We start from the raw sequence: 23,119 nt of genomic DNA, 5'->3' as shown, positions 1-23,119 counted from the left end.
TTATGGGGCTGAATAAATTGTTCATGACCGGAAGTACATTACGTATTATTAAGAAAGATTCTATATGGCAATATTAAATTAAGTTAATTCCAAAGAAGGTTTTAGAATTGTTAGAGATATATCCTTGCGTATCTTATATAAATATTGTGTATGTTTGTAACGAAGGCATATAGCAGATGAAGAAATCAGGAAACAAGGATTTCTTTTTCACAAAAACGAGAATAAAAACACTCTATCCAAGATTCATGTGGTACTACTACAAATTCTGTATTGTTGCATGTGTTATATCGTTATAAAGCTTTGAATCGCAAGGAAAAGACTGTTTGTTAATACATACCGTACATATCAGAAATAAGGCGATCGGCACACTTCGCTGTTGTTGTACCCGCGGATATCAACTGGCTCAGTCGTACAAACGCTGTAACAGCAAAAACTCATTTGGGGACGCGTACTTTGTGACAGGGGCTACGTCACATAGTAGCTCCCCTACAATTGTGAAAGTGAAATGATTATCAGAATGAATCAAGGATGCAAATCAATGAATAATTGAAATTATGAATTTATTAATGAAAAAGGATGGATGAATAAAAAATGAATGGATGAGTGAATGAAAATGAATAAAAATAAATGAATGAATGAATGAATGAATAAATGAATGAATGAATGAATGATGAATAAGTGTATGAGAGCCCTTTTTCATGAGGACAATTATTGTAAGAAGACTGAAATCAGAGCCCAAACCCTGGCATTATCCATAAAACATGTTGTGGGACAATTTAAAAACATGTAATATATACAACGACAGCGAAGCAACTTCCACAAGTATTTGGACGAGCGATTCTATTATAATTTTTGGTATCTGTATATCTCTTAAACTCTAAGTTTAAATCTGACAGGAGAGTGTTTACAACAATAGGAAAAAGAAAAAAAATGAGAGAAAAAACTAACAGAAAACATTACCTGTGTGGTCTACCAGACATTGATCATGTCCAATAAGATTGTGTATGTCTAAAAGAAAAAATACAAATGTTATAAAAATGACATTAAAAATCAGTGAAATATTGTTTTGAAAATTTTACCATCTGTATTCATATTATTTTAATTGCTAAATTCAACAAACACAAAAAGCTGTATGAATTTCAGTCGAATGAATACGGGTACGTAATATATTGTTCAATCTGATAGTCATTCGAACTATAAATAATTATTAAACATTTAAATGTAAGCGTAATTCTAGGACAACAAAGCGTAACATGTAAAACAACCCTTTTGCTGAACGATTTTAAATAGCGTTTCATAGTCACATTGTAATTATTATGTGAGAGAACGATATATCCGTTGGAGAACAGATTCATACCTGTGTAGGACGAATAGCGCCTGCAGTAGTCGTTGTTTGCATGAAGGGCTGGCATGTGCGTGGTCGTCACGTGAGCTTTACATTAAATTTATATATTATGTATAGTTTTATTACAGCATCATCAAATAGGTATGGAAAACCTATAATATTTCCTTATCATAATGATAAATATATATAAAATGTATCAGAAGAACCTACACAAAGAGATCATTCGTTTCGTGGTTGTTCTTGTATATCAAAGAACATATAAACTCAAAACAAAATTTTGTTAACTCATGTATTGCCAATAATTTATAAAACCAACTAGGGCTCTCAATAAAGTGCGAATGACAGACAGCTTCATGAAACAAACGAAACAACAATTCAGTAGATTTCGGTAATTATCTGGTTCTGGCAATGTTTACATAAAGAATTGAACTTCATGAACAAGTTAGTATCTTGTACGCAACCAACAAAACAAATCTTTGTTAGTGTATGACGTCACCTACTGTACCATACCGTTTACAGAGCACGAGCAGCTCCCACTAGTACCAACATGTTGGAATGCGTCTGTAAAAAATGAAAACAAAAAAACAGGATGCATCTTATTCAGGTAAATCGGAAACACTATATAACATTTTGGAAAATATCATTTAAACAGACATATGTATATGTGTATGTTGTTATTTCAATTTTATTTCGATTAACATAAACTTATGCCTAAGATGTCTGTTCAATAAAATACCTGTCAAATGCAAGCCTACCGTGATCAAAGCGTGATTTTTACAATAACATTGTCGTATAAAATCCTTATTCGAAATCACACGAATGCATTCTACACTGTCTTTGTGTTCTTACTATTCATGTGTTTATTCTGAAGGCATAATTTTAAGAAATGAGGTGTTAGAGTAAACTTTTTTAACTTCAAAATACCTGACAGTAATATATCGGGAATATATACGTACGAGTCATAATTCTTAACAACATTTCCAGGCAAGTATTTGATGTGTGCGCATTTGAGACTGCATCAACATAGGCCCACACTGAAAGATGGAAAACATTATCTCTCAACAATCAAATTATTATAACATAAAGAAACAAAATCGCAATGTGCAAAAGGTGGATATGAAACAGCTTTATCTAAGGAAAACAATTAACACAAAAACAGCACACTATCTTAGTACACAGTTGACGGTTAACATCTTGACATTATGCTAAATAGCCGCACTGATATTTTTTTATTATTGATACGAAATCGCTTCTTTTTCGAAGCAAATGCATTGTGAATCTGCAATGCTCATATATACCAAGTATGCTACAGTTATGTAATTGTTTATTGTTTATATACATTTGACATGATTTAAGCGAGTTACAAGAAAGTTGGTTTGAGCACAGAATCCATGCTTGAGTATAAGAACGTTTTTTTAATACAGGCCCTGGTCCTATACTCCTTGTACGTTTTCTCCAGGTATATTTTTCCTTTGTTCATATTTTGCCTTATTTTACCGATTTTGAATTTCAATTATTGTCTGTTGACACTACGTTATTCGCTTGCTTTTCTTTTATAAGTAATATTTGACGTTTCAATGAACTTGAATATGAAAAGTAACCATATGTTCGCATTCTGGAGAGCTATTTACGGACTTAAATTAAAACATGACTCGGTTTGGACTGGTTTCATGTTTTCAGATTTTTCGTTTGAAGATACACATGTCTTTGGTGTATGTATCAGGTTGCGGTATAATAATAGTATTTCAAAAGATATTTATAACACTTTGCCGCTATAGGGGCGTGTCCATCTGATTAAGATACTACAATACTACTTTGCTATTCACCGACTACATCAAGTGAATATTTTACGTAGTGGTACACTGTAACTCAATAGTATGTGTCATATTTCTCTTGTTATGCCACTAGTTACTTTCAAATTCAAATTCACAAAACTTATGGGCGGAACTGTTCCGACGTTTTTGTTAATGGTCTAGTGGTAAGTTTTAACTATTATTTCATACATATTTTTCAGTTATAATAACCATAAACAATCAACAACCAGGTCTCTCTTAAATGTAGTAACAGAACCACCAAGTTTAATACAACTGTTTACAAAACCATACACGAAGTTACCGTATTTACTTAAATGGATAACACATTTTATCTACTTGACAAATTATTTCATTGAAGCGAATCAAATTCAAAATGATTGCCCATCCTCCTCCTGTTAACCTTACTCATGTTACACTTAAGGATCAATGTATCAAAGCTGAAAACACACTGATTTGTTACATACTGTAACCGCTCACTGGTTTTATTTCGGCTTTAACAATAACGAATCTGGGCTAATATTCTTCTGTTGACCAGGCAGCTCAGATAGCGAGAGGTATTCTGAGCTCTCGGGTTCAAATTAAGGTCTAGAACTGGTGTATGTATCTACACTCAAAACTCTCGACCCGTATTCTTGAAACTGTTCTAATGCTCAAGCATGGATATTCCGTGATCAAACCAACTTTCTTGTAACTAGGTTAAATATTGTGCCACTGCCAAATGATCAAGTGTACATATTAAAAATGGTATTCGGCTTTTAGTCTCTCTGATTGTTTTTCAAAAATCTTAGAGAAAAAGTGATTTTTTATTGATTTACAAGAAACAAGAAATTTGGCTTGACAACGCAGTTTGATTGAGACTGGTTTCACGAATACGGGCCCTGTAATTTGTTTTTTCTGTTTCATTTTTATGAAGGTAACGTACCTCATTCAATTCTGAAAGCTGCCGTCATACTGGGAAACAGTTACCGAGAGATACGACGATCCCTAGTTGTGTTTACTAGTGCATTATAGGCTTAATATACTTGAGGTACAATCCATGAATGCATTTTCTATTCGGAATGAACTTACTTGTATTTTGGCTTGCACAACTTCGTCCGTAAGTATTCGTATTGTGTGTGTCCCTACTTCCAAACACGGTCCGGTACATATCTGCAAGGAATTATCAAAACTTAAATTCATTTTCCGATGACCATATATCAACATCTTTTCATTTTATTTCAGTAAAAAAAAAATGTTGAAGTCAAAAGGATAAAAAAGAGACTTTGTTCATATTTGTCATCGTATAGCAATATACGAGGGGAACACCTTGCACAGACGATTCATTGCATTTATAATAAAAACAAGTCAGAGTATTTGATAAAAAAAATCTTATTGTTTAACCCATATAGGTAATAACACGACACATTACGCCAAAAGAAAGCATTCTAACCTTATCCTGTGTGTGTAATATAACAAACATTCCAGTTCACGAGACGAAATCACCAGACTGTTGGTAATTAACAGCATTGTTAGCGGTCGAGGTGTTTATGAGAGTTTTGATTTGTGTTGGAACGAAAAAGATCGATTAACTTATGCTTCTTTCATATATTCGTAATAATTTCCCCATTTCGGTTTGTTACAAGCCCCCGATGATATAAATCAATGAAAAGAAATCCCTTATACAGCTTCACATTATACGTTTAAATGTTCCAATCCTATTCTTTTACTGTTTTCTCAATAATGACTTACATATACCGCTATTTGCATACGTTGTTATGTATAACAATTTCTTTTTCTTGTGATGTCAACATAAGATAATGATCCTCCTGAACACTCAGAATAGATGACAGAGCTCGGGGACTCCCTATTTGTAGTATATTTGCTTGACAAAGGAAACATATGTTTACCGCAGCTCGCAAAATAAGTTTTCAATTACTGTTTGTGATAAAATAAAATAAAAAATAGCGTTTATTCTGTTGTATATTGTTTCTTACATAGACACACGGCTAACATTAACGTGATTTTAGTAATTAACGTTAAATATACACGTTCTTTAAATATGTATTAATGCATGAAATTTGTTGAATGCTTCTAAAAAATCACCTTTACACCAGGTGCTAATGTCCTTGATACTGTTAACATAATAAGTCGCCATCTTTTGTCATGAGTACATTTACGTCCAATCTGAATGCCTCTTAATCATCGGAGTTCATAAACAAAACATATGCACAAATATAATCAAGGTGATTTGTTTTCTGACTGAACTCATGATTTCACATCTTCCATGGGAATATTTTTGCAGATAAACAGGTTACATATTTTGTATAATATCTATACTCACGGTTGAAATTTGTGTCATGATAGTAACACTGTGATGTATCTTCTGAAACAAAACATCGTAAAAACGTTGTAATATTAAACACTAACTATTCTTTTAATAGTTTCATAAAACATTCAGCTTATCTACTCTAAATGACTTTTGAATGAAAGTGACTCCTAAACCACGCCTTACAATATTGTCTTGTTCCCTTGTGCATATGCTATCAGTTTTCTATTCTTTTCATTGACGCGTTGCTCTGTTAATATGATGCATTCATCTTGTACGCAAAAAGGACTGAACAAACTACCATGTTTATTTACCTGTGGGCCAGCTGATATACTTCTTTACGCCATTGCACGTACACGCGGTTTGTCCGTTGTTGTGATTCCAGGATGTGTAATATCCTGTAAATGATAATATAATCACCAAAATTGTAGTTTGATAATCAGTTGCTCGCGTTACAAAAACTAGAGGAAGACAAAACAAATTACAGAAAGAAAACAAAACAGGTTATAACAACGATCGTTCAATTCCGGAAGTGTGAAATGATGCATAACTGGAAATATATCAATGAGTAAAATTGTCAGAGGAACGCACCGGTCCACACAAACTATGTTAACAATAGGTTATCGTGCAGCGTAGGCGCAGTACATTGTATTTCAAGGTTAAACTGTAATAACACTGACCTGACGACATGACTACAATAATGTGGTTATAGTAAAAATAACACTTATTAAGAGGATATGACAAAATATCATTACTTCACATTAACATTTCTTATCAATATTTGTATAAAATTTATCGTAATCAAACGCCTTATTGAAATAGCAACACTTAACGTTTAAAAAAGAACACAGTTCTAAATAGGACAACACGTTTAAATCAAATCTTTATTCAATAAAAATACCATACTTATTTGAAGTTTTCTTTATATATCTAGTTTAACAAGTATTTATACAAATAAGCAAAACAAGAAGTCGACATACTGTCCAACTCTGCTACAATCTTCTTTACACAATCAATAGAAGTATGGATCTTTATGTCTTCCAGGTGACTCCATACTGAAGACAAAACATGGCAAGGAAAGTAATTTCAAAACGAAAAGTTTTTTGTTACTTCTGACAGAACGAAGATATATCTTCAATTATTAGATTTATTGTAATTTTGCCCAGCTAATATCTTTTTATTTTCAAGCTACAATAAGCAAGCCTCTAAAACAAAGTCATCGAGTCTTAAATCATTATCCAATTGGTGACTTTAAATATCAATAGTGTCCAATACATTTTAAATCCGGTGCAGAAAACACGATTAAAGCTGAAAAATATGTAAACAAAGAGGTCGTCTGACCTTTTTTTTCGTTGTAGATATTTAATTTCATGGAAATAAATGTTAGGAACACATTTTCTTCTCAAATGTTACTTTCACTTATATCACTGATAAATGAATGGTATATATTTGTAGTAAATTTAACAATGATTATATATCCATGAACACAAATTTTAAGTCAAAGACATTAGTCTATTAGAAACCGGAAAATCTTAAAAGTGCAACAAAATACGCTAGGTAAACTTTGAATACAGGCATGTCTCTTAAGTCGAAAAAAATATTAATCTACTTACTGGCGTCGGACGTGTAGCAATGGTTTTGTGTTTTTAAACTTTCCAAAACTGTAAATTCAATATTTAAAAAATCACGTTTTTAATTCGCATTCCAAGGATTTTTCGCATGTAATATTAATACAATTCAACAAGACAGATTGGTTAAAATGATATAGATTATCTATAGGAAGTTATCCCACATAACTATGTTTGAAAAGTGTCTATTGTCTGCTTAAAGTGAGGTACTGTAAAGATAAAGGTCTGTCATTGTAAATAAGATTTAAATATAACATAATGTAAAGGACTAATGCAACGTACTTAAGTCATATGCAATATCAGTATATGATATTGTATCTGAAAATAAACTGTTAATATCAAGCAAATATAAACGTTCTAAATATTGTACATCCTAAATATTGTACATCCTAAACATTGTTCATCCTAAAAATTGTACATCCTAAACATTGTACATCCTAAATATTGTAAATCCTAAATATTGTAAATCCTAAATATTATACATCCTAAATACTGTATATCCTAAATATTGTACATCCTCTAAATATTGTACATCCTAAATATTGTATATCCTAAATATTGTACATCCTCTAAATATTGTACATCCTAAATATTGTATATCCTAAATATTGTACATCCTCTAAATATTGTACATCCTAAATATTGTACATCCTAAATATTGTACATCCTCTAAATATTGTACATCCTAAATATTGCACATCCTAAATATTGTACACCCTAAATATTGTACATCCTAAATATTGTCCATCCTAAATACTTTCTATGATAAATATTAAATGTGGATGTGTTAAATATGGTAAGATAAACGTTAAACACACAAACATGTTATACAGTATTTCTAAAACGAATTCGCTGCAAGATACAGTTTCGACCTTTTAGGACTCATATTGGATGCTAGGAGCCAAAAAAGTGGTAATCGAACTTATCCTAACCCACTGTCGTAACAGAAGGGGAGTTGTAGAGCTTAATAGTTAGTGTAATATGTGTTTACATGTGTTCTTTGTCACAGAACTTTTGTTGTTCTTAAATATAATATCAAAACAAACAAATCATAAATATTAGCAACCGAGTTATAGACATACATGTGTAGGATGCAGAATTACAGGCTAACGTGTTCTGGTGAAAAGTGAGATGCTGGGAGTGAAGTCTGTGGCAGTTCACTGAAATTAATAAAACACGGTTGTTAACGTCATACCGACAGAATTTCCTTACGATTGATACGATACATGCTTTATAGAGGCGTTTTCCATTTATCTCTGTTTAACTCTTTGACACCATGGTGTACGTATCATGTTAATCTTAAGTTATGAGAGTTGGTATTCGCTTTACATACATACATACATACATACATACATTCATTTCATTAATCTTTTTATTTGCATAGTTTAACCTACCTGGTGCCAGGTCGTACGGTAGTGAGTCTACGCGTAGGTCACAGCTACATGACTGGTTATTGAAATATGTCCCTGTCCCACACTGCATCACAATGACACTTTGGTGACTCGTCACTGTATAACACTGGGGATCCTTGAACACTTGTTTGTGACATGTGTTCTGGGACCTACTTATAAACGCTGAAGAGAGACCGTTGTTCCCAGTCAGGGTCTGCGCGTGTTCGTAGTGAACATTCCCCAAACCATTCTGTGATGACTTTGCATGAACATCTATGATAAAATAAGATAGTTTTGTATGAAATTGATTAATAAATAGAAACAAAATTCAAAAAAAAGAAAACAAAAATACAAGAACGTCAAAAGCAAAGGATCAAAGAGACAATCTTACCTCCGAGTCATTAAAAATATAATTTGGAGATAACAATAGAAGTGAGCCGACATCATGAAACAATGGATATATGTGTATTGATAAAATATTACAAACACTTACCATGGTTGGTAGAATCACTCGCACATGTTGCAATAAGGAAAAAGTAGAAACACGCTCCTTTCAAGAAAGGGAAAAAATAGCATTATGTAAAAAAACGCATGTCGATAATTTCTTATTGATTATTGCCACTATGTTTCTACAGCTGAAATTGTTACAGAAAATGTGTGATATACCCCATACCAGCACTTTCAGACTACCACCTCACGAATAAAGTGAAGATCAATTTCCTGACACAGTAACAATAATTAAAGCAACACATATAGATGGCTTAATATACTTCATTATTAAAATTATATAAAATATATAAAATTAGGCGTATTGTTCGACACTGTTTGGCAACAACTTTAAAGATCGGCGTCGAAACCGGAGATAAAATAAAATATATTTGCTAAAATGAATATACCATAGATTTTTCAAAATCAAAAATGCTAAACATATGAAGAAATTAACAGACTTTAGAAAGGTCAAATTCATAATATCATACCTAAAGCCTTTTCAGAGAAAATACGAGTAGACTTACCTAATGTCATTTCAGGCTGTGGTATCGCTACGTGGGAATGCGATCTCCTTATAGAAACAAATCAAACAACATAGTAATATTTCTATTAATGCAATAAAATATTATTCCCAGATCACACTAATTTATATCAAACACACTTTTAGATTTAAAAAAAAGACCTGATAGAAGATGTCATATTTACAACCAGTATTTATTTTGTTAAAAGGTGCTTATTTGATAGATATTCCACTGTTCCTATTAAGAGGCGTGTATAACAATATATCATTTCTAGTTATATTGCTAGTGACACTAACTTGTCTTTAATGTTAAGAAGATTTCGAAGTTAATGATGTGTCTTCGTTTGCTTTGATTAAAACCTCAATATTTGCGTTTTATCTGTCAAATGGATATGCACCATACTTTGCTTACTCTTCATTTTTGATAGAATTGTTTTCTTCTGAAAGAAGAACTGTAACAGCCATATACAGGAGATACGTAGCATATCACAACTCGATAACGAGTTTCTATCTATAACCTGTTTATTAAGGTAATCTGATATAATTATTTGAATTGTATCGGTCATTTATTAAACTGACTTTTAAAAATATTTTAATGTGTTTTCAATACAATTATATGAACGTAACTGCAGTCTGACAACCTAGTCTTTTGAGTGATTGTTTAAAAATTCGCAAAGAGTTTTTTATAAGCAGACTACCAAGCGTTACATTTTGGCAGTTTGTATAATACCCTATTCACAAGGCAGTATTAGCGTGCAAATTAATGTTGATAAGATTCAATTTGGTTGGTTCTTAAATTGGATATGCAATGCAAATTCAAATATACGGATATATAATATGTACCTGAATGAATATGAATTGAAAGAGTGAAGTAGTAAATAAAACAACCTTTATGTGTTATATTAATCTTCACTTCGAAAGAACTAGGGGCGTTTGGGTCATTTCTTGCCTCATCAGGAATTTATATTATTTGTTATATTCGTAATCTGGAATAAATGAAGCAAATAAGAAATGTCTAATTCATCCGGAAACTGATATAGGAGATATGGCATAAGAAGAGAGGCATACACATGCATTTTTCATAGTAAAACGCGTGAATATCGTCTGATTTGTGATATTTACGTTGAAAATTGGCAACTTGAAGGAAATTAATTTAACCCTCTTCAATTTTTGAAAGCCTCCCCATGCACCAAACATTGTTATACATGTTCGTTCGTAGAAAGGACATTTTGATTGCCACGTGCGGAGGCTTTACTTCTGCATGCTAACAGACCAAAAACATCATAGTTTGGTATTCTGTATAACAAGGCAATTTTATTGCATGATATGGTAGGGCATCTACGCATGCGCAAGGGAAAATATCCACCAGGAGACGTAGTCCCAAATTAATCAACATGCTGTTTATAACTGAAATTATTTTTGATGAGGCCGATAATGCCCCACATGTGCACTAACTTGAACTTTTTATGATACCTACAACATTAAAGTTTTTATAACCACATGCCATATTCATTTTTGGGACGTATTTCTAGATATTCACAAGAAACGCTAAAATCAAATAAAATAAAATGTTTTACCGAAATGACCCTACCTTCTTTACAAAGCTGACCTCGACCGTTGACTATGTGTATTGCGGCCTAGATCTCTAACAACACTGACTTAGTTTCTATATATATGGTAAGCTTATCCATTCTATGATAAGGTATCGTGTTTACAGTGTGGCACACCGGTCGATCTATAGGTCGACATTGCCGGATATGTTCCGGTTTACATGTGACTCCAGAGGTTCATATAAACTAAAGAGGATCACGGTGTTTTCCTTTTTTCTCGGTGTCTCGTCGGTTCCCGTTGCCTTCTTGCCTTTCGTTTTGGAGTCGAGGTAGCTTTGGTTCATGCTGATGTTTCAAAGAAGCCTCGGTTCCTCCTCTGTTCCTTTTGTTAACTTTCCGTTTTATAGAGAAGCATGGTGTGTTGCGCTTTGTCTTGGAGTAGCCTCGTTCCATATGGTTTCCCCTTTTGTTTCGTTGTAGACTTTATTCTTGGGGCTGTGTGTTTTGTCAATTTTGACTCTTATTGTATAATTGCTTGTAATTAAAATGGTTCATGTATATAATCACATTAATACCATATTTTGCCGTTTTTTGTACTTGTATATATCATGTTCTTGTCCCAAGTTTGTCTCTCTTATAAACGCTTTTCTGCAACAGCCACACAGTATTTATTAAAGTTATGTTGTGTTATGTTTACATACATATATCTAATGTATGTTTTTGGTGGGTTTTTTATCATGTTGTCATTAGCTCATAATATGTCGGTTTTTATTACACTATATTTGTTTCTTAAACTACACTCTTATCAGTACAGCTGTTCTTAAATGACACGAATGAGAACTTACTACGTTTGCCTAAGATGACCTACATAAAAGATCAGGATATTTGTAGAGTATCTATACTATGCTAAGCACAACTTGATTTTTTCTTACTACTTTGGTTGGTAGAAGTTCACTTCAGGCAACTAGTCCTAACCCGAATGCATTTTAGGGCACAACTGAGCAATACCCTTTTCTATAATAAAATAACGGTACATCCTATAGGAGTTGTTTACTTTTAAATAAAGTATTTTCGTTAAATCCAACCTTTTATTTTAGTGCTTTAACTTTCTTGCAATTTTGAACCAAATATATATGGTTAAACGTAACGTATGAAATGGCCCGTTTGTTTCCCCGAAATTAACCATAGCGCCATTGTTATTTTGACTTTAAATTATGAAATGAAGAATAAAGATATTTCCTTATTCTATAGTTTAACACGATTCGTTTGCAACGCGTGACTTGATTGGATACGGACCATGTTCTAATCTGCGATAGAATCATGATCAATCGTGTGAACAAGCTCTTCCCATCGCACTTAAGCCACGCCCCGTTTCAAACCAAAATAATATGGCGTCAAGCTCGCCTCTTAGCCAAATCCCGCTGATAAGGTTAGCAGGCAACAGAACAGAAACGACAGATGAAATGTATTTGTTGATGAATTAAAAAGTTAAAAAAAATAAACATTCCTTGTTCTTACCCCCATTTATTACTGAAACGTTCGTTCCATCCGTGTGAAGGCATCTATTTAGATCCGAAATCAAATCAAACATTTCACATGTGTCGTATGCATTTACACAAAACTCTTCACAAATCTATACAAATAATAAGCACAGATTGATTTACATACTGACATGTCAATGTAAGAATTTGGTCAATATTAATCCAAATGTGCCGTATAAACTTCTTGGTAGAAGGACGTTCACCAACAGTCCAAATATTCCGTCTCTTTTTTTTTTTTTTTTTTTTAGTTTTAAACATATTTTATTGCCTTTTTTACATAGCAATGGAATTGGGCACAAGTTTTACAACTTATATCAAGCCCTTTCCCTGTACTATAATATGTTTTTTAACAAAATTTCATGATGGCAGAACTACGTAAATAAGCTATGTATTATAAATTAATTAATCAGTGACATACATACACCCACACATTCACGCACCGAACCACACGCATGCGCACAAATATAAACATGCACATGTTGATAAAGGAAGAGAGAGAGATAGGGGGATGGTGAGAGGGGAGGAGAGAGAGAGGGAAGAAGGGGTTAAAGGGTCAGATTTTTTAAGAGTACTTGATAAGTACTGCAACAAGACTGTAAATTTAAGAAAATATATATATCAGACCACGTGGTTGTTCCTTCTCCATGCGAACGGACTAGTTATACTATTCGCTGTTCATAACTTTCTTCTGATCAATGTTCATCATATCCCGTGCTATTATAACTTCCTCCTGTTTACTCCGCTCTTGTTGGTATTTCCGTTTCAACTAGTCCGTCCGCACAGAGATAGACCAAACACACGACTTCATTATATTTATATATATATATATATACGTATATTTGTATGTTGCAACTCGTGTTGTCAATCTATTAGTGTTAGTAAGATACATGTATTAATAAAGATGTCGATTTTGAGGGGTGGATGGTGTTAAAATCTGTTCGAGTCTTGTATATATTGCTGAGTATTCATGAATATAATTTTGGTTTCTTGTTCCGAAATTGTTATATCTCCAAAAAGAAATAGATTCAATGTAAGGGGGATGTATGCATTCAGTTCACGATAAAGTTTAATTCTCTGTTCAACATAATTATCACAGTTAAAAAAGAAATGGAATGTGTCTTCAGTAGGGTAACCACACATACAACGTTGGTCATCAACCAGGTTAACTCGGAATAGATCGTTTTTCGAAGTGCTAGAAAGGTTTCTTAGTTTTGTATGTAGGATGTTATTTTTTCTATCACCGTAGAAAAAGTAATTGGGTACATGGGGCAAATGTTTGTCTCTAATGGCATTTTTAAACGATGAAAAAGAGGAGCTATGCCTAATACTTAAAGTTAACTGATTCCAAAGTCTAATAGGAGAAGGAAAGTAGGACATGTTAGATAACTCTAGTCTGTTGTTTGGCAGCTTGTAGTTTTCGGCGTTTCTAAGATTATATCGAGCATTTTCGACAAGAGGAGGGAGTAGAGTGTTTAGATAGTTAGGAGTAATATTATGATGAATTTTATAAAACAATTGCAGTTTCCGACGGGTCCTCCGGTGGGCTAGGGATTCCCATCCCGTTTCAGTATATACAGATTGTCTACTAGCATAGGAAGGTAAACCGGTGACAATACGTCCTGCCTCTAATTGTAGCTTTTCTAACTTGTCTGTATCAGTAAGAGTACAACCATCACAAACTTCACAGCAATATTCTAAAATAGGAAGTATTAACGATCTATATATCTTATTTGATGTACGGCGGTTTAGATTATATTTCAATTTACGGAGAACACCTAATTGCTTGACTACTTTTTTTTACAAATATTGTCAATATGATAGCTCCACTTACAGTTAGCATCGATGAATACTCCCAGATGTTTATGGTTATGAACAAAGTCTATACTGATATTATTAAAATCTATTTTAATCAGGTGATCTAGTTCTATATTAGAAATAAGTAAAGCCTCTGTTTTTGCAGGATTACATCTAACTAACCATTTATCAGCCCACAATTGAATATTTCTAAGACCGTTATTAATTTTCTGTTCTAATATGTGTGGGGATTTATCTGAACCTAATAGAGAAGTATCATCTGCAAAAAGTTTTGATAAGCTTTCTAAATTATCTGTTATATCATTAATATAAAGTATGAACAACAACGGACCTAAGACTGAACCCTGAGGTACTCCTGCATTAGTTGTCTTAACAGAGGATTTACTGTTTCCAAAAATACTTGTTGAGATCTATTTGTAATATAATCAATTAACCATTCCAATAACTTACCCGAAATTCCATAGCTAGCTATTTTCACCCCCAGCCCCCTGTGCCACACTCGATCGAATGCCTTAGAAATATCACAAAAGACTAAACAGGTGGGTTGATTTTTTTTCAAGATTGTCGCACAAGTTGTGGTATATTTCTATAAGCTGGTGTACGGTAGAATGACGTGGTTGGAAACCTGACTGATACTTATATAAAAGAGAATTCTCTAAAAGGTAGTTATGCAAATGTTTAGCTACAAATCTTTTAAAAACCTTACCAATAGTACTTAGCAATGCAATAGGTCTATAATTTGAGGGGTCTTGTTTATCTCCTTTTTTAAAAATTGGCATCACTAGAGCAAGCTTCCATTGTCTGGGGAAAGATCCAGTCTCCAAAGAAGAACGAAAGATTAGAGATAGCGGATAAGCAACTGAATTAGCAGTGTTCTTTAACATATTATGACTAATTGTATCATTTTCTACAGCTTTACCAATTTTTAAAGTTTTGATTATGTCAATAATGTCATTAATATTAAAGGGTATGTCTGAGATAGTCGAGTCTGTTCTGGATTCTATAACAGGTACGTCTGTGTCAGTATCGTCGATAGTAGAAATAGAAGCAAAGTAGTCATTAAGTATGTTAGTCTTTATGTCATCATCCATTTCTATGTTTCCAGTCGCACTCCGTAATGTATACTACCAGAGGTTTGAGATGATTTTAATAATCTGCGGACAAGTTTCCAAAAAAATCTGGGATTTGTATCACTAACAGTGTCTAAAAGACGGTTAATGACCGCGTAAAATAATTCTTTTGTCCTTTTTTTAAGATTGTTAACGCTATTTCGCTGTTTCCTAAAGTTGTTCAAATTATGTGGAATGCGATTGGATTTGTATTTATGGAGAAGTCCGTCTCTTTTCCTAATTTCATGTCTCATGTCAGAGTTAAACCAATGTTTATCATTAGGTCTGATTGTGACTACTTTAGAAGGAATACACTCATTAGCTATTTCTAAATATCTAGATGTAAAGTGTCACACATGTCGTCCGGGAAATGGGTTCTCAAAAATAGATCAGTCCAGTCTGTTGCTACATGTAAGCTGTTAAAACGTTCGTAATCTGCGTCTGTATAGCATTATATTTTTTTTTATATTTTCTAACAATTTTAGTCCCTATATTTAGTTCTACAGATGTCCGCCTCGTCAACATACAGATCGAGCTTCGCCAGTATGGGCGGAGCCAAATGATCGACTTTTGAAAGCTTCTTTCTGATTGGTCAGTCCGCTGCAGAATGGCACGGCGCCAGCACAGTGCACAGAGTATTTAACTACGTACTTGTAGCAAGCAATTACAATGTTTCTAAACATATTACCGCAGTATATGTGTTAAGGTGTGTTAGAACGGGGATAGTACGTTGTTTTTCGTGTCTATACCGGCGATTAGAACATGAAATTTGGTTTAAAATGGAACATGAAATTTGGTTTAAACCATTTTTCATGTTCTAATCGCCAGTATAGCCACTCAAAACAACGTACTAACCCCTAATTTAAGTACGGATAATATTTATCTGACACTCTTCAACACTAAGCATATTGCATCTATTAAGACGATATTGACCTGGATGATAGACTAGTCAGTCGAATCCTTGAGTCATTAAATGAATAAGATAATCAAATCGACCACTACACAGGTACATTATACATACATCAAAGCAAGTAGACTACACTTCACTTGTGGAGTTTCCGTAAATTTCATTGTGTGTCGAATTGTAATGATTGTACATGTACGCTGTTTATAAAACAGCCTGGTATATTTTCAGTGAAGGTTTGATTACTAGGTCTGAACATGATGGAAAAACAAACGATAACATCATATTTGTAAGTTATGATATAAACTAATGGTAAATGACCAGAACAACTGTATGGATGTTTTAATGACCGAGGTTTGCTGTAATCTTGATGGACACATATTTCTCTTTTCAGAAGTTGCATAGTAAAGCCCACACATAATAGAATATTTTGTTTGAAACCCACAAGTACTCCTTTAAATTATTGAATTCATGCATATGAAAACATTTATGAAACAATCGTAAGTACATTTTTTCATTGTACTTTATTCAAAAAACTCATAAAATACATAAATACATCATTATGTCTGTTGGATAGTCTTTCTACTAGTTAAAAAGGACAACAGCTTATCCTCGCATTCAAATGCCATTTTAGAGTTACATTTCAACAGTTACAAAAATGTTCAAGTTGTTGTCTTTCTTTTATTTTTGTTAGGGTTCGTCAGGTTGTGCTCATTTATATTTAAAAACATTTGCAACAAGCTGGTAGAGTAAACCACATCAGTCCATATCTCGTGTTATTGTAGTTGGCTCCTAAATCATAAACGCCTTGAAATAGCGAGTGTTCCATTTCACATGTACAAAACGTGCAGCCAGCAACACTCCTGGAGTAACAGAAACATAGATTAACACCATTGTATGTTAAAGGTTAGGACAACATTAAAGTAAGTACAAATGTTGATACACGTATTCATATAATATCATATAACGTTATAAATGGTGATGGGGTGGCCAATGGGTAGCGCAATGAAACTCAATAATATAGATAGGAAGAAAAAAAATATTCATATAACATTCATGTATAATTACAGATTAATATTTTCGATATTTCCGATCGGACGTGAAAAGGTTTGGGGTCACCTGCCCTACAGCGTGTATTTTCTACAGGTACCACCGTTTCCTCCCACATTAAGCCCTGTCGTGGTAACATCCAGGTATACAAGAGTGATTTGTAAATATCTTGTTTGATAACTTGATATATCTATATATATATATATATATTCATTATTATGCAACTCACACGCAAGTTTCTGATGGGAAAATTTGACTTCTGTTTTCTATTGTAGCCAGTGTTCTGGTTTGACCCTGGATGTCAATAACTGTCGTTGGTGACACAAATGTCTTGTTCCTGGTAAAAACGAAAAGGACATCGGAATCAAAATAGTTTTGTGTAGGGAGAGAGGCAGAGAGACAATTGGACAGAGCGACAGAGAGATAGATAGCGTGCGAGACAGAGTGAAAGAGACAGATGAGATTATGAAGTAAAATTATCCTCTTTATTATGCCCCATAATAACATACAAAAGTAAAATATGATCTCCTCGCCGTCATTAACTCCATTAAGCTGCTTGATTACAACAGAAACAATGGGTTCATACGTACGATTTACAACAGGCGTGAGGCACTGCAACTGAGGAAATTATTGTGCTTGTACACAAGCTCGTCTTTCCATTCTGTACAAGGTCTGTACACTCATCAACAGACAACTTGTCACTGAACGAAATACTGTGGTAAGTGATGCTTGCTAACTCCCTCTGTTCCTCCGTAGTAAGAAAATGTCCTGGATACTTTTCGAGAAGAGTGATTTCCTGTTCATTTGTTACAGACTGGTTTGTCTGCCTAGACAGACCAATATCACACGTTATATTTCATGCATGTGTATTCCTACATAAATCATAGTAATACGATCAATTCAAACATTTTGCGATTATTCGAGTTCTGTTTGTAAATGGATAATAAAACAACATGACATATTTCGATTGTTAATCAGTCTTCATCAGTCTGTTGTATTTATTACCTTCAGTTGTATGCCAATGTGTATTATTCTTATTTGTTTTTTTTAAAGCAAAATTGATTTTTAAGTAAGAGGATTTCAAACGTACAGTTACAAAACAGGGTATTCGTTAAGTTAATAGCCTTTCCCCATACCATTATAGGTTCCCCACTCTCCTCACATTAAATAAACAGGTTGGAAGTTGGTAAACCTTGTCGGTTACCCATTATCGGTTGATTCCCTGATCAGAAACAGGAACAATGTATTCCGAAGAGAGGCATATTGTTTTAGAGACATTATATTAGAACGTTGTGGGAACATTTCATGGTTGATGGTTGGATATCATGCTAAACCAAATCGCGTTATTTTGAATTTCAAATTGTAAAAGAAAATAGGTAAAACCTGTCTTTATGTAATTTTCGAGAAAATCTAAATCGAGTTTATTAAACAGGATAAATAACCATCAGTCGTTGGGGAACCGTTATTTAGCGGTGGACTGGTTAATCCATCATTTCCGAAGTAACATTGAGTTTCACATAGACTTATCCTGCCCACACGACTCCTGTAAATCTGATTGTGTATAAATTGATATGTGATTGGTGTTACAGTGTTTGTGATATAACAAACAAGTTTGGTGATATAGTAGTTAAAAGATGTCTTACCGCATACCATAGTACAAAGCAATACACGCACGCATGTCGAGATATTTAGTCATGTGGAATAGGACAAGCAGGTAGCGCCTTTAAGGCAGCTTCTGTAGAATCCTGTTATTTTCATCTTTTAATTGGTTACCTTAGTACTTTGAATATCCTTTGAGTGAAACTGTATAATTATACTGAAATGGCGTAATTTTGATTTTGTATTTTGATATAACTTAATGCGTTTGCTCTAACAATTGGTTTACCTGATATCAATGGAAGCTTGTAATATCCTTCCGGAATCTACAATCGTTGTCATCATTAATATCACTGTTAAAAACAGCATGTTTTCCCAAATCTGAAAACAAACAAAAACCAAATGTTACATGCAGTATAATATGTGATGTTAAAAACGACGTTATAAATTTAATGTGAAACGTGTGTTTACTACGGTATCCCACCACACTTTCACATACATTTTATTTTCAGAACTAGAACACACACGGACAGGCGCACATACCTATACACATAAGCTTATGTACGTTCACTTTCTAGGTCATGTGTATATTAAACATAAATGAGGGTTACCCGAAGCTTTTAACACGTGGATTTCTGTTTATAAAGTACATGTTTTCATCCTCCATATTTTATTTTTATCACAGGAGTATTATACGTGAACTATATATTTAACCATTAAAAGTGTGTTTGTTATGCAACATATGTGGGACTCCTAGTACATCAAAGTGTCTTCGTGCACGAAAATAGCATTAAGCAAATATATATGTGTACGTAGCGTACGCTTATTTTAGTAAATCCTGCTTTCAAAGCAGGCGCCTAGTTTAGCCTTAAGACATCACATATTGATGTTAATGGATCTTACACAATGTACTTAAGCATATGAATCAATAGTCAAAACAGGTACCAGATCTGGGAATCCGTGCAGGTTCGAGGAAAGAATATATCTGCTTGATCATATGAGGCGACGAATATGATGTCTGCACAATCGGAGATAATTTCTGCCTAGTCTCATTAGGGTTAATGTTGGTATGATGCATTAAGACACTTTGATTCATAAAGGGCTCTCACAAATGTCACACCTGTACTGTAGCAATTATATTACGCCTTGATTGTATGATGTTACCTTTCAATGTGGTATTAATGAAATCAATTAAGATTCCTTCTTATGTACGATTGCTACAAAACTAGGTTTCAGAATAGATAACCCCGTATCTGTACAACATAGGGAGATACTTTGTATCAATTCATCTAGTTTAACTACAACAGTGATATGATCTGAATATGCTTTTGACATTATCATACATTGTTAAAAAAAATCGTAGAAAAGCATGTGTTTTGTTACAAGTTATAAAAACAATATAAACATGTTCATGTAGTTTTGGAAAAATAGGTCGCATTTTGAGAACTCTAGTTGGCCAAGTAGTCGTCAGGTGATATTGACCTTCGGAGTTTCATTATTCCACAAAACATATATCTAAAAGAAAAAAGTCACGACCGTTTTATAACAGAAAAGGAGAGTATAAATAACTAGACTAAAATTATTTTGTTATCCTGAAATCTTCATTTCTTCATATTTGAGAATTCCTGATACATACGCCCTGTATACATTTCGAAATGTTGCTTCAAAACCAATGACAGCAAGAATACTTTCCGAACGGAATGTATTCAGGTGTTTTCGTCATACTGGGAAAATAATCCTAGATCAATTACATATCAAGTTATGATGGAACTTCCCGAATGGTTTTCCGATCGACGTTCGTCGCTTTTCGAAACTGATAATGTTAAAATGCAATTTATATTTCCGAAAATATGGGTGTCCCGCCAATTGTTCAAATTCTGCATCAAATTGTACCTTGAACCAAAGGAATATCCTGAAATGAAACGCATTTTTCTTTATTTTGGTGAACATTCCCTTTCAGCAACTACGGACCTGGGATAAATTTTAAGAGTAAAGGATTTCCTACCATGATATATATTGTGAGATAGATATCCAGTCTTTATACACAGTCGAATTAGTTTGTAAACAAGATGTTGAACATATTAGCCATCCATTGTACTGTGTTAATTTGACATGCATTGTGTAATTAAGAAATTATTCATGTATTGTATACGGACATTATTTTCAATACTACTATAACTCAAACGTATATTACGTTACACAATACACAAGTATAAACATACCTTTGTGTCCTTTAGGTTTTATTTCAGAGTTCCACTCCTTTCAATAGAGGTGCAGAGGATAACTAGGATGTACCAATATCTACATAGAGTAACGGCTGCCCATTTTATTGAGAAAGGAAAATATTACAAAACATTATTGTCATGCGTAGACTGTATAACCTGCCTACTAGCAGGATATAATTATGACGTAGGTATCACATGATAAGATGTTAACATCTTATCTTTACTGCATACTTATTAAATCATTACGACAAATATTTCGTTTGATTATATGAAAATACTGATGTTTAATCACGATACATAAATGTGTGATGGCTTCTCTGCTCACTATTGAATATATGCATTGACTCACCAACGTAAAGTAGCGCTATACAAATGTCTCCCATCCCAAATTGATCTGCTGTTGATTTATTGTTTTTTTTTTTATTTCTATTTTTATTTTTTTTTATATTCTTTAAGTAGCACAAGGATATCCTGTAAAGGTGTCTTTAATGCGATTTTACTCACTCTAGCTCCGTTTCGTTTCGGGTTTTTTTGTATTATTTTGTCCGAACCCGGATGTCTAATGATGAAACCACATTTACTGGGTGTGGCTTCTATTTGTCATTTTTTCCGAATATTTATATTACGTGAAATATAAAATAAGGTATTACAAATAACCCTTACAAAAGTCACATGAGACATAAGTATAGCACAGATATGAAATAACTCTGATTAATAATAAAACAAAAATACCCTCCTGGTTGAAGGTGTAAATGAGACATGTACATGTAATCCGTTGCATTAAAGTGTTTTTTTCATTCCGCATGGGTACGATTTATTTACTTGCAATCAGTATGAAACAGTTACGCGAATTCTTACATATGAATAAGGAAATCGTCATCAATGATGATAATAAATTAAAACTAAATGCTGTAAAAATAACAAAAATGTATCGGTAGTGTAGGAGAACGGTGGTTTAGCTCAACAGACAAGGAATATACATATATACAGTTTATTTACACATTAATACACTATACACATACATATGATTATACATACACCTCATTCACTCATTCATACTGATGAATATTTACAATGAAACTATAAGATATATATATAAAGTTCATGGCCTTTCTCTGTGCTGTATCTCCTTCAAGTGTCTCACTGAATGTCTGTTCAATTCTGGTCCCAGTGGAAAACAATATCTGTCTCAATGACGACAGCACCATTGAACTTCCCGGACTTCCCGTATTCCACCCGATATCATCTGCTGATGACGAGGAATGACATAAGCTGTAGCCGCATAATCATACCAGCTTTCTGTCCCATAAGTGTTGTCACTCCGACCCCTACGTGCTTGCTGGCGCACCAATGTTGTAGGCAGTCCGGCGAGTATTCACAATGTGGAACCAATGTTTAGTTGGTTGTCTTATCCACAATCCACCTTAGGCCATATATCTCCCAATTGGAACCAGACATCTGTAAAGTACAGATGTACACGAATAATAATAATAATACTTGTGCACACACCTTCCAAAACTAGCACACTTTATCTAAAATGATCAAACTATATAATGATATCTGGTATAACATCATACATAGACAATAAACCATTATGCTATAAAACTATATATATATTAATGGCTATGTGTGCATGCCTAAAACATATGTACATACATATATTGTAAATTATCTGTCTCCATATGCATATTGAACAATACCACGATTTATGTCTTAATAACACTGACAAGGTATAAAATAACTGATTAATGACTAAATATTAAAAAACATGAAATACCAGAAGTAGTACCAGCATGATATATCATAACGATCAGCTTTTAATAACTTAATTAACACA

At 33.4% G+C, this 23,119-nt stretch overlaps 2 protein-coding genes and 1 long non-coding RNA gene across 3 annotated transcripts; all 3 read right to left on the bottom strand.

The window, feature by feature from the left end:
• Positions 1 to 403: 403 nt before the first annotated feature.
• LOC110459105 lies at positions 404 to 6,511 on the bottom strand. Its single transcript, XM_021511201.1, has 9 exons — positions 6,445 to 6,511; positions 5,779 to 5,862; positions 5,480 to 5,521; positions 4,228 to 4,308; positions 2,302 to 2,379; positions 1,856 to 1,906; positions 1,358 to 1,432; positions 961 to 1,008; positions 404 to 486 (listed from the first exon to the last, which is right to left on the bottom strand). The coding sequence occupies exons 4-9, from the start codon at positions 4,304 to 4,306 to the stop codon at positions 404 to 406; spliced, it is 414 nt and encodes a 137-aa protein (XP_021366876.1). The 5' UTR covers positions 4,307 to 4,308; positions 5,480 to 5,521; positions 5,779 to 5,862; positions 6,445 to 6,511.
• A 2,155-nt stretch (positions 6,512 to 8,666) lies between these two features.
• LOC110459113 lies at positions 8,667 to 11,143 on the bottom strand. Its single transcript, XR_002463860.1, has 4 exons — positions 11,084 to 11,143; positions 9,497 to 9,543; positions 8,977 to 9,033; positions 8,667 to 8,756 (listed from the first exon to the last, which is right to left on the bottom strand). It is a non-coding gene; the product is annotated as an uncharacterized LOC110459113 (long non-coding RNA).
• Positions 11,144 to 17,102: 5,959 nt separating this feature from the next.
• On the bottom strand, positions 17,103 to 21,662 carry LOC110459119. The gene is made up of 6 exons (XM_021511215.1): positions 21,632 to 21,662; positions 21,280 to 21,374; positions 19,347 to 19,438; positions 18,052 to 18,288; positions 17,691 to 17,798; positions 17,103 to 17,274 (listed from the first exon to the last, which is right to left on the bottom strand). Exons 3-6 carry the CDS (start codon positions 19,424 to 19,426, stop codon positions 17,133 to 17,135), a joined length of 567 nt encoding a protein of 188 aa, XP_021366890.1. The 5' UTR covers positions 19,427 to 19,438; positions 21,280 to 21,374; positions 21,632 to 21,662; the 3' UTR covers positions 17,103 to 17,132.
• Positions 21,663 to 23,119: the final 1,457 nt, after the last annotated feature.

Source organism: Mizuhopecten yessoensis, unplaced genomic scaffold, assembly GCF_002113885.1.
Source record: "Mizuhopecten yessoensis strain PY_sf001 unplaced genomic scaffold, ASM211388v2 scaffold9969, whole genome shotgun sequence".
Classification (NCBI taxonomy): Eukaryota; Metazoa; Mollusca; class Bivalvia; order Pectinida; family Pectinidae; genus Mizuhopecten; species Mizuhopecten yessoensis.
The sequence above is the reverse complement of the archived record's forward strand: the minus strand, read 5'-3'. Positions and strand labels throughout refer to the sequence as shown.